This window comes from Protomyctophum bolini, assembly GCF_963924005.1.
Source record: "Protomyctophum bolini genome assembly, chromosome: 1".
Classification (NCBI taxonomy): Eukaryota; Metazoa; Chordata; class Actinopteri; order Myctophiformes; family Myctophidae; genus Protomyctophum; species Protomyctophum bolini.
In genome coordinates, this window is record NC_137862.1 from 51,560,663 (window position 1) to 51,586,149 (window position 25,487).

At 41.5% G+C, this 25,487-nt stretch overlaps 1 protein-coding gene across 2 annotated transcripts in view; it reads right to left on the reverse strand.

Annotated features, from left to right (window-relative positions):
* Positions 1-25,160, reverse strand: part of LOC308311005 (cytoskeleton-associated protein 5-like) — a 28,053-nt gene extending 2,893 nt beyond the window's left edge. Inside the window, exons 1-40 of one of the 2 annotated variants that reach the window (XM_080757500.1) lie at positions 25,073-25,160; positions 24,656-24,726; positions 23,553-23,746; positions 21,957-22,163; positions 21,490-21,661; positions 20,733-20,862; positions 20,523-20,620; positions 20,326-20,439; positions 20,124-20,228; positions 19,230-19,319; positions 17,391-17,555; positions 17,137-17,265; positions 16,330-16,461; positions 16,082-16,201; positions 15,583-15,693; positions 15,356-15,448; positions 14,978-15,163; positions 14,495-14,589; positions 14,342-14,399; positions 14,068-14,193; positions 13,377-13,516; positions 12,172-12,346; positions 11,956-12,069; positions 10,463-10,591; positions 8,947-9,141; positions 8,464-8,614; positions 8,059-8,141; positions 7,594-7,716; positions 7,106-7,255; positions 6,592-6,795; positions 5,507-5,642; positions 4,537-4,730; positions 3,616-3,752; positions 3,203-3,364; positions 2,797-2,920; positions 2,457-2,636; positions 1,790-1,977; positions 1,613-1,685; positions 756-944; positions 23-127 (exon numbers count right to left, since the gene is read on the reverse strand). In XM_080757500.1, the coding sequence (XP_080613626.1) occupies positions 23-127; positions 756-944; positions 1,613-1,685; positions 1,790-1,977; positions 2,457-2,636; positions 2,797-2,920; positions 3,203-3,364; positions 3,616-3,752; positions 4,537-4,730; positions 5,507-5,642; positions 6,592-6,795; positions 7,106-7,255; positions 7,594-7,716; positions 8,059-8,141; positions 8,464-8,614; positions 8,947-9,141; positions 10,463-10,591; positions 11,956-12,069; positions 12,172-12,346; positions 13,377-13,516; positions 14,068-14,193; positions 14,342-14,399; positions 14,495-14,589; positions 14,978-15,163; positions 15,356-15,448; positions 15,583-15,693; positions 16,082-16,201; positions 16,330-16,461; positions 17,137-17,265; positions 17,391-17,555; positions 19,230-19,319; positions 20,124-20,228; positions 20,326-20,439; positions 20,523-20,620; positions 20,733-20,862; positions 21,490-21,661; positions 21,957-22,163; positions 23,553-23,746; positions 24,656-24,712 (5,334 nt within the window). In that variant the 5' untranslated portion in view covers positions 24,713-24,726; positions 25,073-25,160. Of the gene's footprint in view, positions 1-22; positions 128-755; positions 945-1,612; positions 1,686-1,789; positions 1,978-2,456; positions 2,637-2,796; positions 2,921-3,202; positions 3,365-3,615; positions 3,753-4,536; positions 4,731-5,506; positions 5,643-6,591; positions 6,796-7,105; positions 7,256-7,593; positions 7,717-8,058; positions 8,145-8,463; positions 8,615-8,946; positions 9,142-10,462; positions 10,592-11,955; positions 12,070-12,171; positions 12,347-13,376; positions 13,517-14,067; positions 14,194-14,341; positions 14,400-14,494; positions 14,590-14,977; positions 15,164-15,355; positions 15,449-15,582; positions 15,694-16,081; positions 16,202-16,329; positions 16,462-17,136; positions 17,266-17,390; positions 17,556-19,229; positions 19,320-20,123; positions 20,229-20,325; positions 20,440-20,522; positions 20,621-20,732; positions 20,863-21,489; positions 21,662-21,956; positions 22,164-23,552; positions 23,747-24,655; positions 24,727-25,072 lie in introns of both variants that reach the window. The other variant, XM_080757499.1, reaches the window with a different exon arrangement.
* Between the last annotated feature and the right edge of the window lie 327 nt (positions 25,161-25,487).

Below are 25,487 nucleotides of genomic sequence, written 5' to 3' on the forward strand. Positions count from 1 at the left end.
ACACTAGTTTGTGTATACATACCACATTTTCTTTTGCAGGCATAAGACCTTGGGATTTCAACACGTTCTTAAGCGTTGCCTCCAGGGTTGAGAACTCATCTTGGACTAGGGTCAAATGTTCCATGATCTACACAGACAGACACACGGGGGCAGTACTTTTAAAATGTTTCACATCTTTAGATACGCGTGGTATCAAAGAGCAGAAATTATGCGTTTCAAATCTTTAGATACTGTATACATGGTCTGAAAAATGCAAAAAATACTTTCAAAACTTGCGACAAATGTTTCACATCCTTAGATATGCATGGCCTGTAAAATGAGCAAATCGGCCTATTGTTTATTTTTGTCCTACAATGATTAAATTCCCATTGACAATGAATGGACATCATAGTGTCTGAGCAAATCGGCTTATAGTGTCTATTTTACGTCACGATGATGTATGATAAGAACGCCCCTCACCTCACACAGGTGTGAGGTTTTTAACCTTCACGTCATATAATCTCACTAATGCTCATAAAATGGCACCATTTCCGTCTACTCACTCTGTCTCAGAGTTGGGCATTGGACAGTTAACCGTAATAAAATTGGAAATCCTCACCCCAATCCTCATCCTCACCTAGTTAGTTAGTTAAGGACAGAGGATAACCCCTCGGGTTGATGAGACTTATCACAACCCTGACCGAGGGCATATAAAGGCTGGTAGTGGTGGATATAGAATTCTCACAAGAGATACACGGCATCATTCATACACCGACCTTTGGCCCTGTGAGTCGACACAGCGTGATGATCAGGGTCTTGAGTGTGCGTTGGGGTAGGCTGTTGGGAAACTGGCGAAGCTTCTCTTTGGTATACACCGCCATAAAGTTGTGAATGTCCAACAAGACCCTGTCCAAGTTTAGTGTAGCGATGATGTCTGGAAGGAACCTGGTCACCCTCCATATACACTGAGCCAACAAAAACAAATCGTACAATTAGTTCAATTTCAACAGTAAGCAACATGAAGTAGAGTGAAATAACTACCTAAAACTAAAGACTATCAGGCATTCTGTTGCTTGCATTTTTACTCTTCCGTTTATCTGTCTGTCTGCAACAACTGTAACAGTTTCTGTTAATGTGTTTAGAGGATAAAAAATAATAAAAAAATAACAATTTGACAAAAATACTAATGCGTCATTGATATCATTCTCTTAACTGGAAAGCACTTTGTATAGCATTCTTAAAAACAAGAGTTGATCCAACTTTGTGAACAATGCCTCAGCTGAAATGAGATGCAAGTCAAAAGGAAAAGAAAAAAGACCCCTCTGAACCGAGTGGTGCTGTACTGTACTGTACTGTACTGTACTGTACTTGCACTGTACAAGCCTCCTCCCTGGCCTGTGTGTGTCTGTTGGGCTGTGCAACAGTAACACTTGGTGGTGAACAAACGCTATTTCCGTGCTCAGGCGGACAGACCCAGACCCAGCCAGGGACACACAATGGACACACAATGCTGTGCATTGGAGTGGCTGCACCACTCAAAAAGTTGAAAGTGGACATCATAGATGTCGACTCAGAGATCCAAGACAAATTTCTCTTGAGGGAGACAAATAAAGACAACCTTGATGCCCGTTACCTTCATCACCAAGTCTGAGAACTCCGAGATGGTGTGGTCTTGAAGGGCATCTTGTAAAAGCACCAGCAGAGCACTGAAAGGGAAATAAGGTAGAGCTTAAAGTGAAGGCTAAATTTGTCCTGGATTCAAATTCAGACTAAAATATCAAATAAGGAGAACAACTGAAAGCACACATACCCGAGCACATTTGTCTGATCGGCCTTCAATAGAAGCAGCCCCATAAGTTTGTTAACAGAGCGGATGACCTCCGCTCCATCCGACAGCTCATTCACCCTTTTGTCTGACAGCACAGTCACCATGCCCTCTATCAGGTCTTTCAGGGCACCCGAAGAGGCTTGCTGTGCCAGCACCTCCGACTCAAATACCTGGGGAGAGGATATGACCGTTGTCATTTCAATTCTAAAACCATCCCTTTTTTTTAGGCATTACCTACATCAGAGGAAGATCATGGCACAATGCATTAGGAAGCGTCCCATATTCACATAACAGAATTATAGGATGTGCATTAAATATCAGCCAACGTTGAACTTCATACATTTTCAAATGGGACAATCCTGGTCACTGTAAATGCATGTAGTGTCTGTACGTAATCAAAAGCCTTTCAACCATAACGCAGCTGTCACTTTATATCTGCAAATTCTTATCTGTTCTAGCCCAGAAGGATGGCAAACGGCAAGTATATCTACCACAAAAGTGAAGACATTTGACATTAAAGAATGCGTAATTGCACTATTTGCACGTAGACAAAAGAGTGACATGTGTCACTTCACTCTTCAATGTCTTAAGTGCAGAGTTAATTGAACAAATAGCAGCATTATCAGGCCATCGAGAACCCATTACTCACAGACGAGATACTCGTGGTAATACAGCAGTACAACTTCGAGAGGTCTCTTCTAGATACACGCCGGTCGGCCAGGTGAGAGCTGTGGACGAGGCGCAGCTGGAACAGGGCAGCGTTTAGAAAGGGGTTCACAGTTTTAACCGCAGCCTCTGAACAGCCCTTCTTGCCGAACTCCTCAGTCATCTGTAAAAAAAAAAAAGAAAAGAAAAAAAAAGGAAGACTTTTTATAACGTGTTACTTTGCCCCGTCTCTCTCTCTGATGGATGACCGGGCCATATTTCTCCCTGTACATTTCTAAAGTTATTAGCCAGAGAGTCATGAGGGAAATGGTTCGCGTTCATACTTGGATTAGGGCATCCATGCTGGTGTGAATGTCTTCAAATGCAATTTTGGACAATAGCATGTTGATGCGGACAGCAGGATCGGCATCGATATTGTACACTGGAGCAAAGAAACGTGAATTTGTCCTGCAAAAAGAAACATTACATGTATCAGCCGAGATAATTGAAGATATGCAATATGCATGGACATTATTGAAGTGGTCACGTGTGGAAATGATTGTTCCCTTGTACATTTCAAAGAGTGGGTTAATTATAGTGTCAGGGACAGCACACTGTATGAAGTGTTGATGTGATGACAGCATTGCAGTGTGTGGCGCACACACACACACACACACACACACACACACACACACACACACACACACACACACACACACCAAAACCTTGAATCCTAGGAACGCATCTTACTTGAACGCCGGGACGTGTAGAGGCTCCAAGTTATCCAAATTCCAATCCTCCAGCTCAGGTAGCTCCTTTACAACAGAGAGGTTACTTTCGAGGTCCTCTGGAAGGTCCAGGCTGAATTCCTGGTGCGTTGCCTGGACCAGGGCACTCTGGGTTTGAAGCAGACTGCCGACATTGAACAGTGGTGAGACTTTTGAGAGCATGCGGTCATGCGGTTCAATGCATGAGAAAAATGCTAAAAACTACAAATTATGATTGAACAAATGAACAGTGTGTGTACCATGAGTGCATGTGGTCATGAATCTGCATTGAATGGCACTTTTCTCATCACAGTGCAACTATAAAAATGAATGACTGCATAAACTATGATGGGGAAGATCATGTGGCATTGAAATGACTGTCATAAATAAGCATACCCGAGTTTAGTGGGTTTGTCAACTGTTGGTTTGCACAGCAGGCTGGTGCTGGGTGCCTTGTCGTTCAGCGGCAGAGCACTGTCCTTGCCCGAGCGCTTGATCCTCTCCTCCAACATGCTCAGGTCCTTGTCTGGCAACTGGGGATAAAGGAACGGCATAACGTTCATCTTGTTGTGGCTGCCAGGCATATTTAGTATCTCAGTTTCTTCTGATATATAAAAAGGGCAAAACTGGCCATTGCAGTGATCAAATTATCCCCTTTTACTTTAGCCATTGACAAATAGCAGATCTACAAGCTCGTAGCGCGGCACTCTCTGCCATTTTTGAAAAATAGTGAAAATGTGGCGCAAATCTTTTAATATATATATTATTTCAGAGCGCACGTTTTAACTCAAATATTTGCTTCTGGGGGTCCCTGGAACAACATATTTTCAGATGGGGGTCAGCAGCCAGTTAGGGTGTCCTTGACATGAAAATGTTTGAGGAACCACCGATATAGAAACATAGGGTTTTTCAGAAAACTGTACAGATTTTGAAGACTTTTCTTCTTTCTTTTTTTATCGGCCTCAGGTCTAAATGGGTTAAAATGGTCCAGGTTAGTATACGGTAGTTAGCTTTCAGGGAAGACTCTGGGCTATAGAACAACAAACATTCATTAGACATAATTACTGGGCCTGGGCCATGGCTCAGCGGTCCAGGCACCTTGGCTGGTAATCCAGTCTGGCAGTGTGCCGCGGGTTCGACTCCCGATCACGACGGCCTTTACGGCATGTCTCCCCCCCCATTTCCTGTCAGCCTACTGTCTGTCCCTCCATAAAATAAAAAGGCGAAAGCCAAAAGAGAAAAACATAATTACTGAAGCCAAAATAAAAACGTTTGGAACCACTGACATAACTTCAGTAGGAAAGCAAAGGTACGTACATTGCCAATGAGTTTGTAAACCTGCTCCCCGGATATGTTGTACACGACAACTATGGTTTTCAGAGCTGCGTTGCGCACCGAGGCGTCTCGGTCTCCGATGTGAACGGCGATGGACTTGAGTGCCTTCGCCGCCGTGGGCTGGCAGACGGACACGCCGCAGAGCTCAATAAGACAGCCTAGTTCTTCCAGACACTCTGGATGGAAAATGTCCCCGTTTCAAATCGTGAGCAGTAAATCAAGAGGGGGAAAGAAACATAAATAATAAGCAAAATGATGGCATTTAATATGGTATGAAAATAAACGTCTTGCTATAGACACGTGACAACACTAAATGTTACACAATGGTGATTTGTGTTTTAAGGCTTTCATAAATGATAACATTGCCTGAGTAATTGAATTAACGTCAGCCATGCTTTGACAGGAGAAATGTGATTAATATGGGAAATCCCAAAGCAACGACAAACGTGAAATGATCAATGTTTATGTAAGATGTATGGCTGTGTGAATACTAGACAATATATGACACTAGCAGTATGGTCTTTTATATATTATATATTAAACCTAAAATGCCAGTGGCTGGCTGTCAAAAGCATGAATAAAGTGCTTTGTTTGACAATTTATCTGGTTGATAACAGATATGCAGTTATTAGAAAAAAAGGAAAAGATATGGAGATTAATTCATTAAATAAGGAGGAGTAAGAAATGCATCATTACAGAGCTTAAAATATAGAATCTATATTTTGTAACTACTTTCCGAGTGAGTCAGATGGCCCCTGTGCACATGGGTGTGTCCCCAGGTTGGTGTCGGAATGGAGCGCGGGTGCCACTTGCAACCTGACGCCCCATTGATTAGTGCAACTCATCACTCTCACCCCATAAGCTCTAACCTCAATCATGGCAGCTATTGCCTTGATGTGGTGGTGAAATCTGTCAAAAGCATGAATAATATGCAGTTATTAGATCTACTCACCAGCTCTCTGCTTGGAGTTCTTAGACTTCGTTCCATCCATGACATACGGAAAGATTTTGCTGGAAGGGTAAACCTTGCAAAGCATGCCCATGATGGCGCGCGCATCCTTCCTCACCACATCCTTGGACTCGCCCATCTTCCAAAGAAAAGATGTACAGAGAAATATAGATGAGGCAATGATTCAGAACATGTAAGTCTTTCTGCTGTGTGCGAAGGGGGTGATTCTGTATGCCCGATACTGAGTAACAAAATAAATTCTGGACAGGCAACCTGGCTAAATAGTGCAACTCTTCACTGTCATCATCACAACCCACCAGACAATTCCACACCATTACGTTTTTTTTTAAGGGGTGCCCCAGCCCCTCCAACACATGGCTTTTCAAGATTGTCATATGGCAGCCAAGTCTATGGACTTTAATGTTTGTTTAGGGGAATTATGATATTGCAAATCATTTGCCAGTGTATAGAGTCTAATGTTTGTTTAGGGTAGTAAATAACGATGCAAGATGCCATATGACAAATACATACTGTACATCCTGCACCGCTCACTTCACACAAGTGAAGTATAAATATTTAATACCGTTCATAACCTGGTTAACTAGTGTATAATGACTGGAGTCAGTTTACCCATTCTGGGTCGGGAACCGCTTTTGGTGTTTTAAGCATTATGTTATACGTGTACTATACTACTAGAATCTATATTTTGTAACTAATTCCGAGTGAGTCAGATGGCCCCTGTGCACATGGGTGTGTCCCCAGGATGTTGTCGGAATGGAGCGCGGGTGCCACTTGCAACCTGACGCCCCATCCATTAGTGCAACTCATCACTCTCACCCCACTCCTCCATTATGAGTGCTCCACGCTACAAGCTTGTAGGTCTGCCATTTTTGAAAAATTGAATATTTATTCCTTCCGAATATTTAACTCAAATGTTTGCTTCCGTGGAGGTCCCTGGAACAACATATTTTCAGACGGGGGTCGGCGGCCAATTATTTCACGTCGAGGAGGCCCAGGAAATATATATACAGTCTGAGAATCTGGCATCAGGTCGAAATGGGTTAAGCGTGATTGGCGCAAACACAAACCTTGAGGATGAGGTAAGGAATGAAGGAACTGGCCTCCAGATCAGTGAGGTGGTATTTCCGCTCGCTGAGAGAGAGGAAGAGGAGCTTGAGGAACTCCAGAGCCTTCATCAGCACACTGGTGTTGGTGTCAAAGAAGCGTAGAGTGAACCACTTGAGGATCAGGTCCAGGCAGGACACCATGGCATCATTTTCAGCATCCAGGCGCTGGAGCAGGTAGGAGGCAGTAGGACAAAAAAAAATATGAATATTATAATATGGAGATTCATTCAAGTATATTCAAAGGAGGAGTATGCATCATTATTATACAGATTAAAATATAGAATCTATATTTTGTAACTACTTCCGAGTGAGTCAGATGGCCCCTGTGCACATGGGTGTGTCCCCAGGATGGTTGTCGGAATGGAGCGCGGGTGCCACTTGCAACCCGACGCCCCAACGATTAGTGCAACTCATCACTCTCACTCTCCCACTCCTCCGTTATGAAGCGTGACTCTGAATGCCCATAAGCTCTAACCTCAATCATGGCAGCTATTGCTTTGATGTGGTGGTGAAAGTCATGGTGGAAGAGTTCTTCTTGCAGCCATTTGGCAACGCACGGCACCATCTGAGCCTTCAACTGCTCCACGTACTCGTCTTGGGGAGAGCCGAAGTTCCACTTCAAAATCTTAAAGACATTTATAAAAACACGGTAAGCAACATATGATAAAAATATTACCGTCATGTTGGCTGGTTGTTGTGGCAATTGTACTAAATGTGTTTCGATAAGTAAAATACACCCAGATTGAGTCGTTTACAGGATTAACCGTTTGCTTATACCATGGAGAATATTATATTCAGATTTGGCTGTAGCTTCATTTGATGCAGCATCATTGTTCTACGTTACAATGCATCATTCAAAGTATCAACTTTATATTAAAGCTATCATTAGCTGCAACATATTCTTGAAAGTTGGCTTGACGTTTAAAACGGAAACAGTATTAGACGCAAATATTGGTAAAACACCTTTAAGCTCTTTTCCTCTTTGACACGCAGCTCTTTTTTGTTGGGTATCAGGGTGAAGATTGGACCAGATTTGTCCTCTTCATCTTTTCCCTTCCCCGAAGGCTTTTTCAGCACCACTCCGCTCTGAAAATGAGGAAAGCAAATTGGGAAGTCAGTCTCAAGTTAAAGCAGATCAATCCTTGACCAAGTAGACAATTTCCACTAGTGGCATAACAAAAGGGTAGGCATTAGGAATTCATCAAGGGACAACAAGCTACAGAGTCACTAGGCAGTGTGTGACCAAAGAAACAAGGTACAATTACCAGCACGTTTTGTGGTTTCCAGAAAGACACTACTCATCCATTTCAGCTCAACAATTTAACATGGAAAGTCAAAATATAATGAGTTTGTTGAATACCTTGTCCAAGAGGGTTACAAAAAGCATGCAAAACCACTGAAAATAACCAAAACTGTATAGTGACTCACTTTTCCTTTTTTTGCCTCTTCTGTTGGTTTAGTATTCTTGGGAGGACATTTATCAGTGGTTTCTGAATCCAACTGGGCAGTTGCTGCTTTAATGGAGAGAATACATAATGAAGTTCAAAAGGAGACTTCACTGAGCTACAGTTTTCTAGGATGGATATAATGACTAATATAGCTATAAATTGACTGGTATGCATCTTGTAATATGACAACTTGACAAGCATGGGTTACAAATCCTTTGAAAATGTATACAACGATTTGTCAAAATTTTAGCAAATTGTCTGGCCGGGTCATCTTAGAAATCCTTCCCTACTGGCTTGAATTGCACACACACCATCATGCCACAAATGGTTGGTTAGGTCCCAGACACACATTTCCCCCTTGCTGGGAGAGGATACACGGACCAACCTGGGGAACTCTTGGCAGGATCTTTGGTTTCCAGTTTGGCAGTGGGACCACTGGCAGCAGGTTTAGAAGTGGGATCACTTGCAGTGGGTTTGGCTGGCATGTTTGATCTGGCTTTTTCCAGCAGCACTAAAACCTGGTCCTTCGATGCAGGCTATAGACGGAAGGACAATTTAAATACACCAGTAAGTATAAAGCAGCCAAACAGTTGAGCAAAATGTAATACATTGCAAGAAACCCAGATGCAAGCTTTCCCCTCTGACCACACTCTGAAGGAAATTAACACATTTTGGGCTGGAACCCCTTTTGGTGTTTAAACATTATGTTATACTTTAGCTATTGAAAAATAGCAGATCTACAAGCTCATAGCACGGCACTGAGCTTGGTCGGGGACAGCTCTAACTAATAGTATATCTATCCTCCCCCCCCCCCCCCCCCCCCCCCCCACACACACAAAAAAAACACATCTTTTACAATGTGGTCTACCTTGAGTTTCCCGGCAGCCTTTTTCATCTTGTCAAAGCCCAGGTGGGTCATGAAAACAGGCAGGGCATCCTGGGCCTTCTTCCTCACATCAGCATTGCGATCTTCCAGGCATGCATACAACGGGCCCACACAGAGCAGTGCATCTGCAGGGACCGAGCGAAGGGCGGCCAGGTTCTCTGCAAGCCAGCCGAGCAGCTGATAGCGGGGGAAACGGAATAAGACGACAACCAATGAATGCTTATATACATATTTAGAGAATGAAGTTAAACAATTTAGTCATGGTCCCTATATCGATGATATCTCTCATCCCATTTATGAACTGCTTGGCCCATTTCAACGTACAAACCCGTCATGGTCCGTGACTCCCTATTATTGACATCATCCTATATAATATATTATCTGATTTATGAACCGCTTGTCCCATTTCGACATACAAAGCCTGCCTACATCTCTTGCACCACGGCTGGATTGTCACCTTGACCTTTGAGTCGCAAAACTTTAAATCATTGCCCTGGTTGAATCCTCTTGATCATTCCCATACGTTGTCCATTTTTAAATTCAACCCATTCTGGGCGGGAACTCCTTTTGGTGTTTTAAGCATCATGTTACATTTTAGCTATTGAAAAATAGCAGATCTACAAGCTCGTAGCGCTATGAGCTTGTAGGTCTGCTATTTTTTTTTTTTTATATCTTGAAAATGTGGAGCAAATCTTTGAATATATATTCTTTCAGAGTGAACCTTTAACTCAAATCTTAGTCCCGATCATAGACTGTAACGGTAGCCACACCCCTCAGAACATACTCGACTTTATGGTCATGTTTTTAATAAATGGGACCATCATTATGACATGAGAAATGAGACTTTAAACTAGTGACTGGAAGCAGAAAGTATTCATGACCGTGTTTATTAAGGTAATACAGTCTAGGTCATTGGTTCCCAACCTTTTTATACTGAAGTACCACCTCAGAAAATATCTGTCTCTCCAAGTACCACCATAATAACTGATGTTGAAATACAGGAGCGTAATACCTGTCTTTTTTGTTCTATTCCCAAGCCAATAATGCTGCTGCTCTGACAAAACTCTGTCTAATCACTAATCAGCACAACTGATGATATTTCTAATGTGATTAATCCGTTCTCAAATCTTTTATTAATTAACGGCTAGGTGTGCTGTCATGCTCATTTCAGCACGGCTGGATAGCCTATTTCAACCAATTGCTTGGTCAGAAGAACTACCTGTAGTAATTGCACTTTTGTCTTTTTCAAAATTTTTGGGGCAACTCCTCTGTGTACCACCAGAGGAGGGCTCAAGTACCACCGGTGGTACCAGTACCGGTGGTTGGGAACCCCTGGTCTAGGTGAAGTTGGGCCCAAATACATGGACCTCTATGGAGCTATGGGGTTTTTTGGGCCCAATGACAGCGCCACAACAGGCCATTATATGAACTTTCAGGAAGTCAGGATTTCCGACTGGCTTCACTGCGCCCCTGATGTAGACCGAGAAGACATAATCACCTCCTGTCTAAGGAAGGGGTTCTCCTTCCTCAACTCCTCAGACAGCTCCTCGCCCTCCAGCCATTTCTTCATGCCAGTCTGCTCCACCCAGGCCTTCAGGGTAGCCAGGGCTGCAGCACGGACCATGTTCTGGAGGAATACAGAAAAGCCGCAGTGTTAGTCTAGTCATAGTCTTTGGACTGCAACTTCATTCAGTTTTAGTCATATTTTAATCATCTGGAATGTCTTGGCGTCAAGTCTAGTTTTAGTCGACTAAATGTCATGCGATTTTAGTCGACTAAATGTACAGTTGATTTAGTCAAATGAAATGCATTTTGGCGGGCCTTGATGCCGTCGTATTGACAGATTTCACACTTCCTGAAAAATAGCCGATCTACAAGTAAATCTGCTATTTCCAGCATGGAAACCAAGTGTAAAATGACTTATACTGGATCTCTTGTCCACTAGTCCCTTCCTAACATTTTAGTCTAGTTTTTATTTGTTGACGAAAGTGTCAATATATTTAGTCTTAGTCACCATAGCTTAGTTTGTCAGTGAAAAAAGGTAGTTGAACATTTTTCGTCTTAGACGACAAAAACAAAACTGACACAAAAGGTAAAAACATTAAGTCAAAGCACATGACAATCACTTTAAATCGGCAGATTTAACCAAAAATGGAGCATAGTAGAAAATGGGTAAGTAGTTTTATGTAGCAACAAAGTATGGCAAAAGCAGGGAATGAGCATATTTAAAGAGCAGTAGAGCTGCTGTCCGTTTTTAAACTAATCTGACAAGAGCTCAGAAACATGCAGAATTGAACAAAGCTTGCTGCATTTTGTTGTGAATTCCTAAACTTCTTCAGCCAGGTCCTACAAAGTAAACCTTTTAAGAGTCAGTTATAAAATTGTTAAAATCAATCTTCCTGTACCAAGTCTGTTATCAAATTGTCAGAAACCATTTACCTACTCCAGAAGAGAATAAAGTACTTTGAATCATTGTGTTTGTCATCACACACACACACACACACACACACACACACACACACACACAGGTTAAAATGCAGTTAGTTAAGGGACGCAATAAAACGACCTCTGCACTACTGTACTGTTCATTCTAGTTTATTTTTCTAGAATTAGTTATAATAATAATTTCTTCTGTTTTCTACATGAATATAACCACATACAATGACATGGGAGTTAAATGCTGCAATTTGTAGAAATGGCAAAATATGACCCCTAACGTCGTTGAAGTGGGACTCATAACATGTCCCTGGGACTCATCTAAAAGACCATCCCTGCGCCCCGCGACTCATTACATTGAAAACCTATTTGCATCACTGTATACTATACTATTTCTACTGGAATTTATATCTTGTTATAAATGTCTTTATTGCATTTGAATATAGGTAGAGGTATAAGCCCCCAGGGCTTCTTGCCTCCTCCTGGCACTTTCCCTTTTTTATGCTTAGATTCTTTTTTTTACTTTGGCACAGCAATACATGAATCTTCCTGTACCTTGCCGTCACCAAGGACAGTGATCACAGGTATTCCAAGAGGCTTGATATGCTGCTGGATGCCAGGACCCATGGCAACGGCCATCTGCTGAAGGATGGACAGGGTCTGCTGGACCTGAATGAGACAACAATACCAGCGTCGAAATCAACATTTCCATTGTGTCGGTTGCATTAATTCGGTAGGCCAACATTAAGGCTGGGTGTGTGGGAGACAAACCAGGATCTTGTTGGAGTCGTTGAGGCGTCCTTTGAGTGCATTAGGCAGTTCTCCCACTGTGGGCTTGATGAGTTTAGCTTCGGAGATGACCGCAGCTACCTGGTCCAGTCCTTCCTTGCGGACCTTCCAGTTTTTGTCCCCAATATTTTCTACCATCTCCCCAGTTATCTTGTCACTGAAAAAGATAATACAATGATCAGAAAGATTTACCACCCATTGTTTTACTTCAGTACAGTGCATGCTATGGCACGTTGGGACGGTTTATGTAATTTCTTTAATCCATGCTTTAGTGACGTTATTTGTATGCCATAATGTATCTTTACTGTATGTTATTGGTATTAGTGAACTACTGAACATACCATTATCACCATCAGTATTTATTTTTAACAAATAATTGATTTGAACAAGTATTTGATATACCAACAATTTAAATTGAACTAATTTAATTTAATTAAAACTAACATAATTGTTTAGATTAACCCATTCTGGGTGGGAACCTCTTTGTGTTTTAAGCATTATGTAATACTTTAGCTATTTTTGACAAATCGTGAAAATGCGGCACAAATCTTTTTTATTTCATTTTTTTAATTTCATTTGACGTCAGGCCTAAATGGGTTCAAACTAATGTAAGTCATTGTTAAGCATTTAACCAACCATTTCCACAGGTCCTATGGCCATTACATGACAAATATGCAAGCGCTATGCTAACCATAGGATGGACCAATGTACATGCAGTCCCCATGACCGCTGGATTAACCGCTTGTATAGCACCGAAGTCTGACGTCAATATCGGTAGAGGGCTCAAATCCACAGGTTTCATGTACTTTTTAGATCGCCTCATTAAGAACTGGGTTTGAAAAATAAACGGCCGTTACACTCATATGGATATGAAGAATCAACTGAGAGAAAACGCTATCGTTACTGATGCTGAATTAGTTAAAATTTTGCTAGAAACAGACTAACATATATGAGTGACTGACGTTCGTAAACGATAGACACCTCCCTTACAATACCGCCGAGACAGCTAGTTTACTTTTGGACCACAATGCGTATATGAAACGATTTTAAGATGTTACTTCCGTGAACCAGGCAGAGCCAGGGGATGAGCGAGTGACGTCAGGACTTCGGCGCTCTATTATCTCTGGCTACAATTAATCCTACTTTTCACACTGGACCGGCAATCTTTCATTAGTTCAGCGTCTAACCTGATGTCAGTGCGCGGAAGCATATCCGTGACGTCATCCTTTTCTTCCTCATCTTGCTGCTCGGCCTCCTCTCCTTCCACCTGGCCCTCACGCCCCTTAGCAGAGCCCCTGGTGGGTGCAGGAGGAGCCTGGCCTTGCATCTACGGAACAGCATAGAACGTGAATGCAGTCACATAATTGCAACCCATTAAGAACTGCCCACTGAAAAAGAACCCCGTTGTTGAAAAGCAATGAAAAGCATAAAAGTGCGGCGTTGACAAAACAAGCTAACTTTATTGGACCGTCAAACTGTCGACTAAACCAGCCAACTCCACCCCCTCTCCTGCAAGTAATTGACAATATATATATATATAACACCAACTTTGACGAGGCAGTATTGCTTGATTTATAAAATATAGTTTACATTTCCTGGAAATAAATAATATGCCCGACAGCAGAGATATGCAGCACTCTTGTTTCAGACTAGGTTTGACTTTATAGATCTTCAGACTAGGTTAGACCTTATAGAAAATAGTCACTGCGCACATCCCTGCCATGTGGTTAACCCATTATAATTTAGCTATTGAAAAATAGCAGATCTACAAGGTCATAGCGCTACGAGCTTGTAGGTCTGCACATTCTTTTTATTTGTGAAAATATTTTTCACAAGTTTTTTTTTTTTTAATTTCGACGTCAGGCTTAAACACGCCACCTTTTGGAACTCTGCATCAATCTGGGTTACTAATGCAGCCTTCTCATCCTCAAAGAACATCCGCAGCGGAGATCCCATGTAGAGGTACATGACGCCCAGGAGACTGATGGCTGCTGTGCGAATGGCCTGCAAAGGAGGGGAAAAAAGGGGAAATAAAGATTTAAAATGGCAAGCAATATTTCTGCTTCATATTTAATTGTCAAACTTGATTCTCGGACAAGGTGAAGGCACAAACGCAATGTAATGTCAAGTTAAATAATGATGAAACACTCACAGGATTGGTGGCTTTCAAAGCAGTCTTCACATGGCTGATGAAAGCTTTCACATTCATTCTGCAAGGAGAAAGGTGATTGAAACGCATTTGAGAAAACAGAAAGGCATTCATCCACTGTGAATCCAAAACCAACTGTCACAGAGTCGTGCTTACCCTGAAAAACCAAAATCTTTTATGGCAATAGACAGCCAGCTCAGTGTCTCAGCTTGGATCTTTGGGTTCTTCTGGGTGAAGGCTATTGAAACAACCTAAGAAAGACAAAAAAAAAGGTTGTATAATAAGCAAAAGGCTATTAATTTCAAAACAATCTAAATAAGCAGCACACAATGAGGAACAATAAGTTAAGTTGCAAACAGATGCTCATCATAGAAAAGTAATGGAAAAGTATATAATATCGCACACAAGTTTAAAGTGGCAATAATAGAAATGTTAAACACACCGAAAGGCCTCCACAAATATTGGCTACCATAATAAACAAAAGTCTATAATCTAACATGTCAGTGAACTTATTACTCAACAAAATAAAACATACAGTATGTTGGTAGTAGTTTAATAATTTCCAAAATACCATAATTTAATATTGGCACTAGTGTTCTTTGTACTACTGCTTGCAAAGTTAAAAAAAAAACTTGTCACCTGCTCAGCTGTCCAAGGCAGAGTACAGGCCTCCCCAATAGCAGTCAGGGCTTCCTTGGCCTTTCCGCCACACTTGATGTCTCCCACCTTGTCCACCAGACCTTCCAGCACTGCAGAGGCTGATGTCGTAGAGAAGTTACCCCTCTGGGCCACCACAGCTACCACCTGCAGTTTTAACTGCATCACCTGGGGGGGAAAAAAAGACAAATAGTCTTCTTGAAAAAACAATTAGGACAGTGCCTCTGTCCTTCCTTCATAAATGATTGTGATACCTCAGTAGTAGACGGAAGCTGTTTTCAAATGGTCCGTCTGTCATACTTAATTTACTCATAGCAACATAAGGGATATAAGTACATAAACACAGTAAAGGGGCGGTACCTGAAAGTTGGTCTCCTTCCAGCCTGGTTTCCTGGACAGCATGCGGACCAGCGCCTGACAAGGCATCTCACTGCGATCAATCTTCTCCACGGTCTAGACAAAACACAGCCACGGTTAAAGCTAGTCTTTTGCATATAGTATATACTACTGAAGAACAGCAACAATGTTTCTATAAAATTATAGCTCTAGTCGAGTTTTAGGATTTCAGATTCTAAACTAGTACTGACCTGAAGGAACTCCTCCATGCCAGCCAGTCTCTCCTTCCAGTTGCTGCTGTCTAACTGCTGCACACAGGAGGATGGAAGGACAGCAGCAGCTTTCTCTTCGCACACCTCCATCTGAGAACAGAAGAACCATCGCAAAATGTCAAGGTTGCCGACTGCCTGGGACAGGTAAATAAAAACGTGTGTGCGTTTGAGTGAGGACGCAACAGCCTTTAGTTCACTGTAACACAACATGAGAGATCTGTCTAAACATGGCCAGATCGCTCCGTGGCTCTCTCTCTCCCTCCACCGTTCCCTAGTCCCCAACAGATATGCTAAAAGTACAAGAATGCAGCAAGCAGCTTACAAAGTCTTCTGGCAAGACCCATGGCCAAGTAGACAATTACTTCCGACTGTTCTTGCCTGCCCTGATGGGAAAGTGCCTCTGAGACCTTAGTGTCAACACTTAAAACATAACCAAGAGAACTTGCTGCATGGTCGTTTACAGTATACGATTACTCACAGAGAGTTCCGTTTCCAGCACTTCTTTAGCCTCTGCCACATCTTTGTTTTTTCCTGCCAGGGATCGTGCTCCAGCTGCTGCTGCTTTTGCCTTGGTTTTCTTGGTAGCCACATTAGTAGTCTAAAAAAAAAATTACATATAGACACACACACACACACACACACACACACACACAGTCACACGTGACAATGTGCAGCATATTATATATTTTCTAAAGGTAGAGTGGTGGACAGATGCCGTGTCCTTACTTTGGGTAGTGGGGTCTGTTTGGGATGTGCGGGGGCCTCAGGGGCTGGTTGTAAGGTGGAGGCAGAACTCTGTGTCGGTGCTGCTTTCTTCTTTCCTCCAATAACCTCTACCTTGTCAGCAATCTCCTTAATCTGAAGAAACAAACAACGGTATGGAATTAGGAGACTGGCCATAAAAGATGCATGTTAACAATCATGGCATGTGAAAATAAAACCGTGTTGGTTGTCAGCCGGTTCCAACACAGTTTCCATTTTGAAATCAAACTTTAACTCTTTAAACATACAACACTAGATGTTTACCATACAACCCTAGAGGTTTATGGAACTAAACGCTTAAAAATAAATGAGCAGTTTTATGTTCGGCTTGCCTTTATGTAGGCTAATGTTACCAAATAAAGATTTGTAGCCAGGTGCTGTAGGTCATACAAATAAATGAACAATACCAACGCCTTTGTCATACAAGTGTCAAAAATAAACAAACCCCAAAATGTAACATTGCCATCAATGCAGATATTTTGCCATGATTATAGACGGCATCCAACGTTTTTAAATTGCTGCTCCTCTGGTAGTTTCCATCTACTTAAAATTAAACCGTTCAACCATTGTGGAACTTTTTGGTCAGGTTCAGGGCAATGGGCAACTACAATTAAATATGCATACAGAGCAGGCACACAAAACCATAGGGATAACTTTTCCAGCACCTCAAACTATTCAGTATAGTTTATTGTTCAGTATAGTTCATTGTTTGAGCACCTTTAATAATGGCTTTCCAATTACACCGCTTCTCTCCAACCCCCAGTAGCTCACCTTATCGAGCTTGGTTTTATCAAGGTCGGCCAAGAAGGGGTTGACGGCCTTCTCTCCAGCTACCTTCATCATGGTTGCCAGAACGTCGAAGGCAGCATCACGCACCTCAGGAGCTGAATCGTTGACTTGCTGTCAGAAGGGAAAACCAACCTTAATATGCTACAGCTATTCATGCGAGTCACAAAACAAGATAATTGGATTTCATGACAAGTCAAGAATGATGTTGTGGTTGTCAGAAATGTTGTGTATTGAACCTTGAGGGCAGCAGCACAGAATGATTTGACCAGTGGCTTGGGCACAATAGCAGGGCTGGTGACACGAATACTTCTGGCCAGAAACAAGGACGCCTGTTGCTTCACTGAAGGGTTTTTATTGTCCATCACGGCAAGAACATCTTCAGTCACATTTTGTAGAGTTGTCTGAGGACAAAAATAAATAAAAAATGAACTTTTAGAAACATAGCAAGAACTTGACACTGGCTGCACAGTAAGTTCAACTTCTGAGGGAACACATTCAAGTTGTTCCAACCTCAAGCATGTTATTATAGTAAAAATAGAGCACCGAAGTCCTGACGTCACTGTCAGTAGAGGGCGTCAGTCCCCAGGTTCATGTACTTTTTATTTGCATCGTAATCTCCATAGGGGGATTTTAGATCGCCTCATATAAGAACTGTGTTTGAAAAAGAGACTACATTTCCGGGTAGGCGGGGTTGCTGCATCTGCCCGTCGCACAACAGAAACAGAATGTTAATTAAGTTTAATTTTATTTTATTGATATTTAATGTTTCATGGTTAGTACGAGTCAAGTCACCACCAGCTGAGCTTACGTCAACAAGGAATCTCAGAAACGCAATGTGTCATAGTTTCAAGGCTTTTGCGGCCACATTAATTCCATTTTCTCCAGAAACTGGCTGTATCAAATATGAATGGACATCATTAACGACGCACAGCCACTCCCCTGACAGAAAGGCCAGGTTGGTCGGTTTATTTTTCAAACGCAGTTCTTATATGAAGCGACCTAAAATCGCCCTATGGGGATACAATGCAAAATACATGAACCTGTGTATTGGCGCCCTCTACTGAAAGTGACGTCAGACTTCGGTGCTCTAAAGTTCTAAACAGTGTTTTATTGTTGCTTGAGGCCACAATAAAAGTGAGGCCAATAACAATTATGATAAGAGTACACACCAGGGGTGTATGGGTGGTACATTGAATGAATGAACCCCATTACTTCACTGTAGGACTAGAGTAAGATTAGTTTAACCCATTTTGGCCTGACCGACATTTAAAAAATGTCTTCTAAATCCTCCAGTTTTCTGAAATAAATATTTTCACGATTTTTCAAAAAAGCAGATCTACAAGCTCATATCACGCCACGCGCTATGAGCTTGTAGATCTGCTATTTTTTAATAGCTAAATTATAAAATCATGTTTAAAACACCAACATGGGTTCCCACCCAAAATGGGTTAAACACAGGCTCTTAGCAAGCCAACTAAGTGAGAATTTGGATTATTTATTTTCTTAAAGCAGATGCCCATTCTATTAAATAGTAAACACCAAAACCATTAGACATTTGAAATTAAATTAGCATTGTTAACAAAACACTCTGAGACAACTAGCAATAGCATACAGAGTCAGACGCATGAATTCAAATATCATCTAGTCCTGTCATTCAACATTATACATGCCGCTATGGGAGATTAGCTAGAAGGAGGCGGCTGAAAAACAGCCAAAAGCCACGCACACCCAAGTACATTAGTAGGCTGGGTGCCGGTAAGGTATTTTTGTCCCCGCCTTTTTACTTGCATTCAGAGTAGACAAGAGGCGCCCCTTAGGTAGCATTATGATGGCTTTGTCAGCCTGAGGCATTTGTGTACATTTACAATGTCTGTACAAGTCTGGGATAATCAGGTGTGGGGTGTCACACTACGTATATAAATGTATTGTCGTCTACTCATTTCATGAGGATGGGCTGCGGCCCAAACTTTACCACTTTTGAAGTAAAGATATAACTGGGAGCTGAAATTGGTGTGCAGGCCGTTTTATTCTTCATATGGGAGATTTAGCTCCCTTAGAGGAATAAACCAACTCACACTGAGGAAAACAGCATCGATAGCTTCTTGGAGGGCTTGGACCACCAGAGCCTTCTTTTCCTTGAACTTCTCCAAAATGGTTGGCACCACCTAGATATAGATAGCAAATAGTTAGGATTGACACAGGCTTCCCAGTCCAAATGTGTGGCTATATTGTGTATTGTAAGTACATTTTATGTATCTAGCACCAGTCACAAAGATCTCTCTCAAGTGCTTTACATACAGTGGGAAAGAGCAAAACGGGGGATAAAAACAGAAAGAATACTGTACAATTCGACTCAAACAAAACAATAATACACACATCGAAAAACAAAATCAATCAGATAGAGGGGAGTTGCACCACTCATTTTAATTTAGTAGAGGGTGGGTCTAACAGACCATGTTCGGCAGACCTAAGGGCCTTTTTCTGGGCACATACAGAGGGAGCAAGGTCAGTCAGGTAACCTGGGGCCTGACCGTGCAGAGCTCTAAAAGTGAGCGCTAAAGCTTCAAACTGGACCATGACATTTATAGGATAGGAAGCCAGTGCAAGGAGGCCAGGACTGGAGTGATGTAGCACCATCTGCTGGACCTGGTTAGTAATCCGGCTGCTGGCATTCTGAATTAGTTGGAGGCGGTCCATGGTGGTTTTGTTTAGACAAGTGAAAAGTGAGTTGCAATAATGCAGCCTTGCGGAGACATATTTGTGACTATTGTCTGACACTTCCATGGCCATAAGCATAAAGCCTTATATAAGCTTTTATTTGACACCGAGGATGTTATTGGAAAATGTTTAAAACATTAAGCAACAAGCCCTTGGGAAGCAAACATTCTAAGACATTACAGAATTCAAATTGCATGGCAGGCTATGCATCACATGATGTGTCTCAATCGTGAATTCAGCAGCCCTCTTACCTGGCCTGCATAGATGCCAAACTTCTTTCTCAGACCAGATGCCAAAGCAGCTAGGCATTTGGCTGCCAGAGCTACCAATAAAACATTGGAGTCTTTTCCAATGACCTACAACCAGAAGAGAAAATAAATAATACATTGTTGTCCAGTACACATCCACCATGGGTCATTTAAAACCGTGTCAAGTGGCTAAGGATGTCCGTACCTTTTTCAGTACCCGTACCAAATCCCCGTAGTCACCCTGTTCTAGCTTGGGGTTTTTAGCTAGTGGCTCCAAGGCTTCCAGCGCCTCTTTTCTCTCCTGCCATTTCTTTGCCTCCTGCAAAAAGACAGAGTAATTTAACATTTGCTAGAGCTGGAAGTAAGAAATGATTTCCCAAACTGTAAATGGATAGAGCTTACAATCTTCTCATAGAAATCCTTTGGCAGTTTTGAGAGGATCTCCACTGGCTCAAGGAACTCGTAGGAATCAACTTGCTGGGGCACGTCCTCGGTTTCATCTGAGACAGGGAGAACATGCCATTTTTTATCTCAGCTGACTGTATGTATACCACGATCCAAGCTGCCAGAAAGAAGGGTGAAGTGAGGGGGTCTGTGTGTACGACTACATACTGTCATCCTCGTCCCCTGCAGCTTCCACTTGTTGTTGCCGTTCTCTCAGCTCCTGTTGGGATCGAAGGAAGCGGTTCTGTCTGGGTGCTCCTTGAGGTACTTTAGCCCATTCCTCCTCCAGCTCCTTCAACTGAGAACACACACACACACACACACACACATCAGTGTTGTTTTCGTCGACTAAAACTAAGACGAAAAATGTTCGTCGACTGCCATTTTTCACTGACTAAAACTAAATAAAAACGAATCTATGACTAAAACTAAGACTAAATATACTGACAATTTCGTCAACAAATAAAAACTAGACTAAAATGTTAGGAAGGGACTAGTGGACAAGAGATCCAGTTTTATGCTGGGTTGCATGCTGAAAATAGCAGGTATACAATCTCACAACGCGTGTAAAATATGTCATTACAACGACATCAAGGCCTGTCAAAACACATTTTAGTCGACTAAATCAACTGTAGATTTAGTCGACTAAAATCCTATGACATTTAGTCGACTAAAACTAGACTAAACACTAGAACATTCCAGGTGACTAAAACTACGTGAAAACTATTCAAGAGACTATGACTAAAACTAAAATAGAAATTTGCTGCCAAAAACAACACTGACACGTATACAATGTGCTCCAATGCATGGACCAAAGGAACACCCTAAGAAGCACTGCAGTGAGTAGATACAGAAAGGTGGCCGCATTGAGCAATATTCCAATGTGGCGGTGTGCATCCTTGACATTACAGTGAGCTTGGTTCACCTGTACAGCGTTTATGCTCTGAAGCGAGGGCCGGAGAGCATCTCTGATCCATCTGTAGATTTCTACAGCCAACAACTTCGCTTCGTCCCGCACTGCCTTCTCTCTGCACTCGAAGAGCTTCGGCAACAATTTAACAATTGGCTTCACGGAAAAATTCTTGAGTCCAAACTCACTGGGGGGGAAAAAAAGCAAAAGGATACATAATTCAGCTATATGGGAATAAGGCTGCCAAAAAGGTTTTTACCGTCACTTTTAAAAGTACTTCGTGCCAGCCCATGTTAGCTGGAAAATTGCTATATGAAGCTACAATTTCCTGGGTTTTAAATAAATTACATTCATCAAAGCATTAAATGAGAGATGTTCTACTGTAAATAATTACATTTCACTCTAGTAAACAGCGATCAACTCGGCACAAGAAAAACACAAAGTCCTGATAGCATAAAAGCCATTCCATGTCCCTGTAGTACCTCAGAGCTCTTCGTATGACTTCCACACAGGCCAGAACAACCTTTGGGTTCTTGTTGTCGAGGCCCTTGATGAGCTCTTCCTGGACAACATCAGCCTTTTCTATCTCTATGTACATGAGGCAGATGTCAGAGCCCAACTCCTTGGCCCTCGCCTTGGGCTGGTTAAAAACCTTATTGACGACGGCACTCACTACCTCACCCACTGTCCTGCAGATGGCACAAAAGATAAAGACAGAGGGGTTAAATCATACTTATTAATTGCAGGGTTCCTACGCATTTTAACACATTTTGGGCGGGAACACCTTTGTGTTCTATAAAGCATTATGTTATGCTTTAGCTGTTGAAAAATAGCAGACCTACAAGCTGATAGCGCGGCCGCACTATCAGCTTGTAGGTCTGCTATTTATTTATTTTTTATCGTGAAAATGTAGTGCAAATCTTTGAATATATATTCTTTCAGAGCCAACGTTTTTAACTAAAATCTTTGCTTCTGGGGGTCCCTGGAACAACATATTTTCAGATAGGGGTCGGCAGCCAATTACAAAAAAATGTGGGGGTCCTTCACATTAAAATGTTTGAGAACGACTGACGTAGATACATGGGTTTTCAGAAAACTGTCAGGATTTAGAAGGCATTTGTAGAGGAGAATATATAGGTCTATATATTATGCCAATACGTTGCCAAATAATTTCAAGAAGCCATGTACTGTCGCTCATAGGAGTCAATTAACCACCGCCTTAGCTGTGCAATGGTGTCAAGTGGTGAAAATAGCCAATCTACAAGCTCACACTGAGCTTGCTGATCTGCCATTAGATATTATTGGTTTTTCTGCCTACAATGTCAAAATAAGGACAGCATGTGGAAATTAACACCAACTTCAGGCAATCAATGTTATAGTTTGTCGTCAAGTAAACTTAAACCATATACACCTTCAACCCCTGCAGTAACACCATGTGATGTGCATCACCAAAGAACAATAACTCTGCTCCATTGGCAGTTCATAAAGTAAGACGTTAAACATACGTCAGCAGCTTAACAAATAATTATAAGTAAACCAACTGAAACGGTCTATCTATATATATATAATTGTTCTCCATGAATCGCTTTATGAAATAAGAATTTAAATAAGATGCCATGTATATATGCAATTCAGAGATATTGCTGCATTGTCTGTAAAACAATTTGTTATACTAATTTCTTATTTGCATACTTAAACCTGGAAATGACAAAAATCTTATACACTTGTGTAGGAAGCCTGTAATTACTATGCAGGCTTATTCAATATGGTTTAATTTTACACGTGCAATCGCAACATAAATGAAAAGATCCATTTCAAACATTGTAGGCTAAATGAAATTAATAAAATACACGAAAAATATAACCATGAATCAAATATTTTGTTCTGTTCTGTAAAGCGACTTTGAGTACCTTGAAAAGCGCTATATACATTCATGTATTATTATATACACAACATACAACAGTGTAACAAACAGTAGTCTTATTTACCCGACTTCTAATGAAGAAAATCATATTGAAATGTAACATTATTGTAGCTAGCTATCTGCAGGGAACCTAATGGGACATTCATCTCCCTACCTGGTAGCAACATGGGCTTTTTCTATAAAAGCCAGGGCAGCTTCGAGGCTCCTCAGCTGGGCAACTGCATTGGACTCTTTCACAAAGTTTTTGATGAGTCCAAGGAACTTCCCCCATTCTGGGCTTTTATCATCGTGAATCCTCTGAAATAGCTTCAGAGCATCCTCATAGCCTTGTAGCCTGGCCTTCCACACCTTGGGGAAAAAAAAGACAAGGTTCATGACAACGCTGTTTTAACATGCTGATAAAAATTAACAGAGCATAATAGAGAAATTTAGATAATTTGCAAACTGCAAGTGTGAAAGCTAACAGGTAGGTGGGCACATAGGAAGAGTGTGCAACTCTGTTAAATTGGCAATTTTTTTTATTTTTTCCTAAATGTTTTAAAAGAAAACTCAGTTTATAATATTTTTTTAAAGTAAAGTATACATGATCCGAACATGCTTAAACATTTGTGAAGAGTTGAGATGAAAAAACATTTAAGTCCATAACTTTGTTATTTTTTTTAATAATTTTTTTATCCCACGATTTTGTAACCCATTTTTCACCCCTGTGTCAATTATCTAATGTGATCCTGGGCTCTACACACCCTCCGCCAACCTGAGGAGAGCAACAGACTTGAACTCATGCTTCCTTCATGCATTAGTGTCCAAGTTGCTCCATAACTTATAAATTATGGATAAGGTGTCAGGGTAGCCATATGGTTCACATTAGCCCAGATTTTGAACTTTCGTAGATGTACGGTATTTATCGATTCTGACATTTCAAAAAGGTAACGGGTACGGTCGCCCCTTTTCCATCTTGCCCCACTATTCTACCTAGCTGTAAATAACAAACATAATTCATGTTGGTGATTATATAAAAAGGCATCATATTAATATAACATTGTCAAGTTCACTCTGTATATCCATGGGCATAATAGCATGATGATGGCTTGTACAGAGTATAGAGATAGACTACTATACAATCAAATAAATCTGTATATAAGATGATTTCAGATAGGGAGGGAAATACTAAATTAACTGTTAACTATATTAAAACGTTTTGCGGGGGCAAGTGTCACATGACGCTCGTACTTCATGTTTCAGGGCTAGTGTTTATACCTTGTGTTCACATTTCTGCTCCACTGGTAATTTTGCCCACTCACTTTCGTCAGTCATGTTTGAGGTGAAATCTGTGAAATTAATACATGAAGAAACAGGCCCTGTAAACAGACATGCCATGAACGACGACACTATCCGAATTACTGTAATCATTATGGTATCAAACTTATTAGATTGATATAACATTACATAGATAGCCGATATACAATATACAGAGACGAGAAAATAAATACAAAGTAGCGAACATGGTTAACAGCAACAGCGTTGCTACCAGCAGACATAACATTAGCTGAAGCAAAGAGACCTTAAAATCGTAGCTTTAAGCTAAGCTAACGTTAGTTTATAGCACTGTGCAGCATTTCAACCAAATAACCCTGAAGCGGAGTAACTAATCATCACCCAAATCGCAAGACTTACCAAAACACAAGCAGTAAAACAACTATAAAATTATAAAATTTGCTTCTTTCTTCCGTCAGTCAACTCAAGGCTTCTCTCTGGACTGGAATGTTTTCTCAGCAAGACGAGCAAATGAAGCAACAACAAATTTTAAACTGAGCTATGAGCGCTGAACGCCGCTGATTGGTTCAATCGGATACGAAGGCAGTGTTTTACTGGCCAGTAACCTCGCCTCACCAGGCTTTCCACCGCCTCGGAGGAAGGGAGGAAAGCCTGGTCTCTGTTTCAAAAGTCCGTATGATCCGGGCTGGGACCGGGAGATGTGGTTACGTCATGTTGTAGTATTGTTTTATAGTCGCCAGACAGGATGAACAGGCGGCGACAACTTACTTTTCCCTCTCAATAAAAGCTCTCGCTTACGAGAGCTTTTATTGCT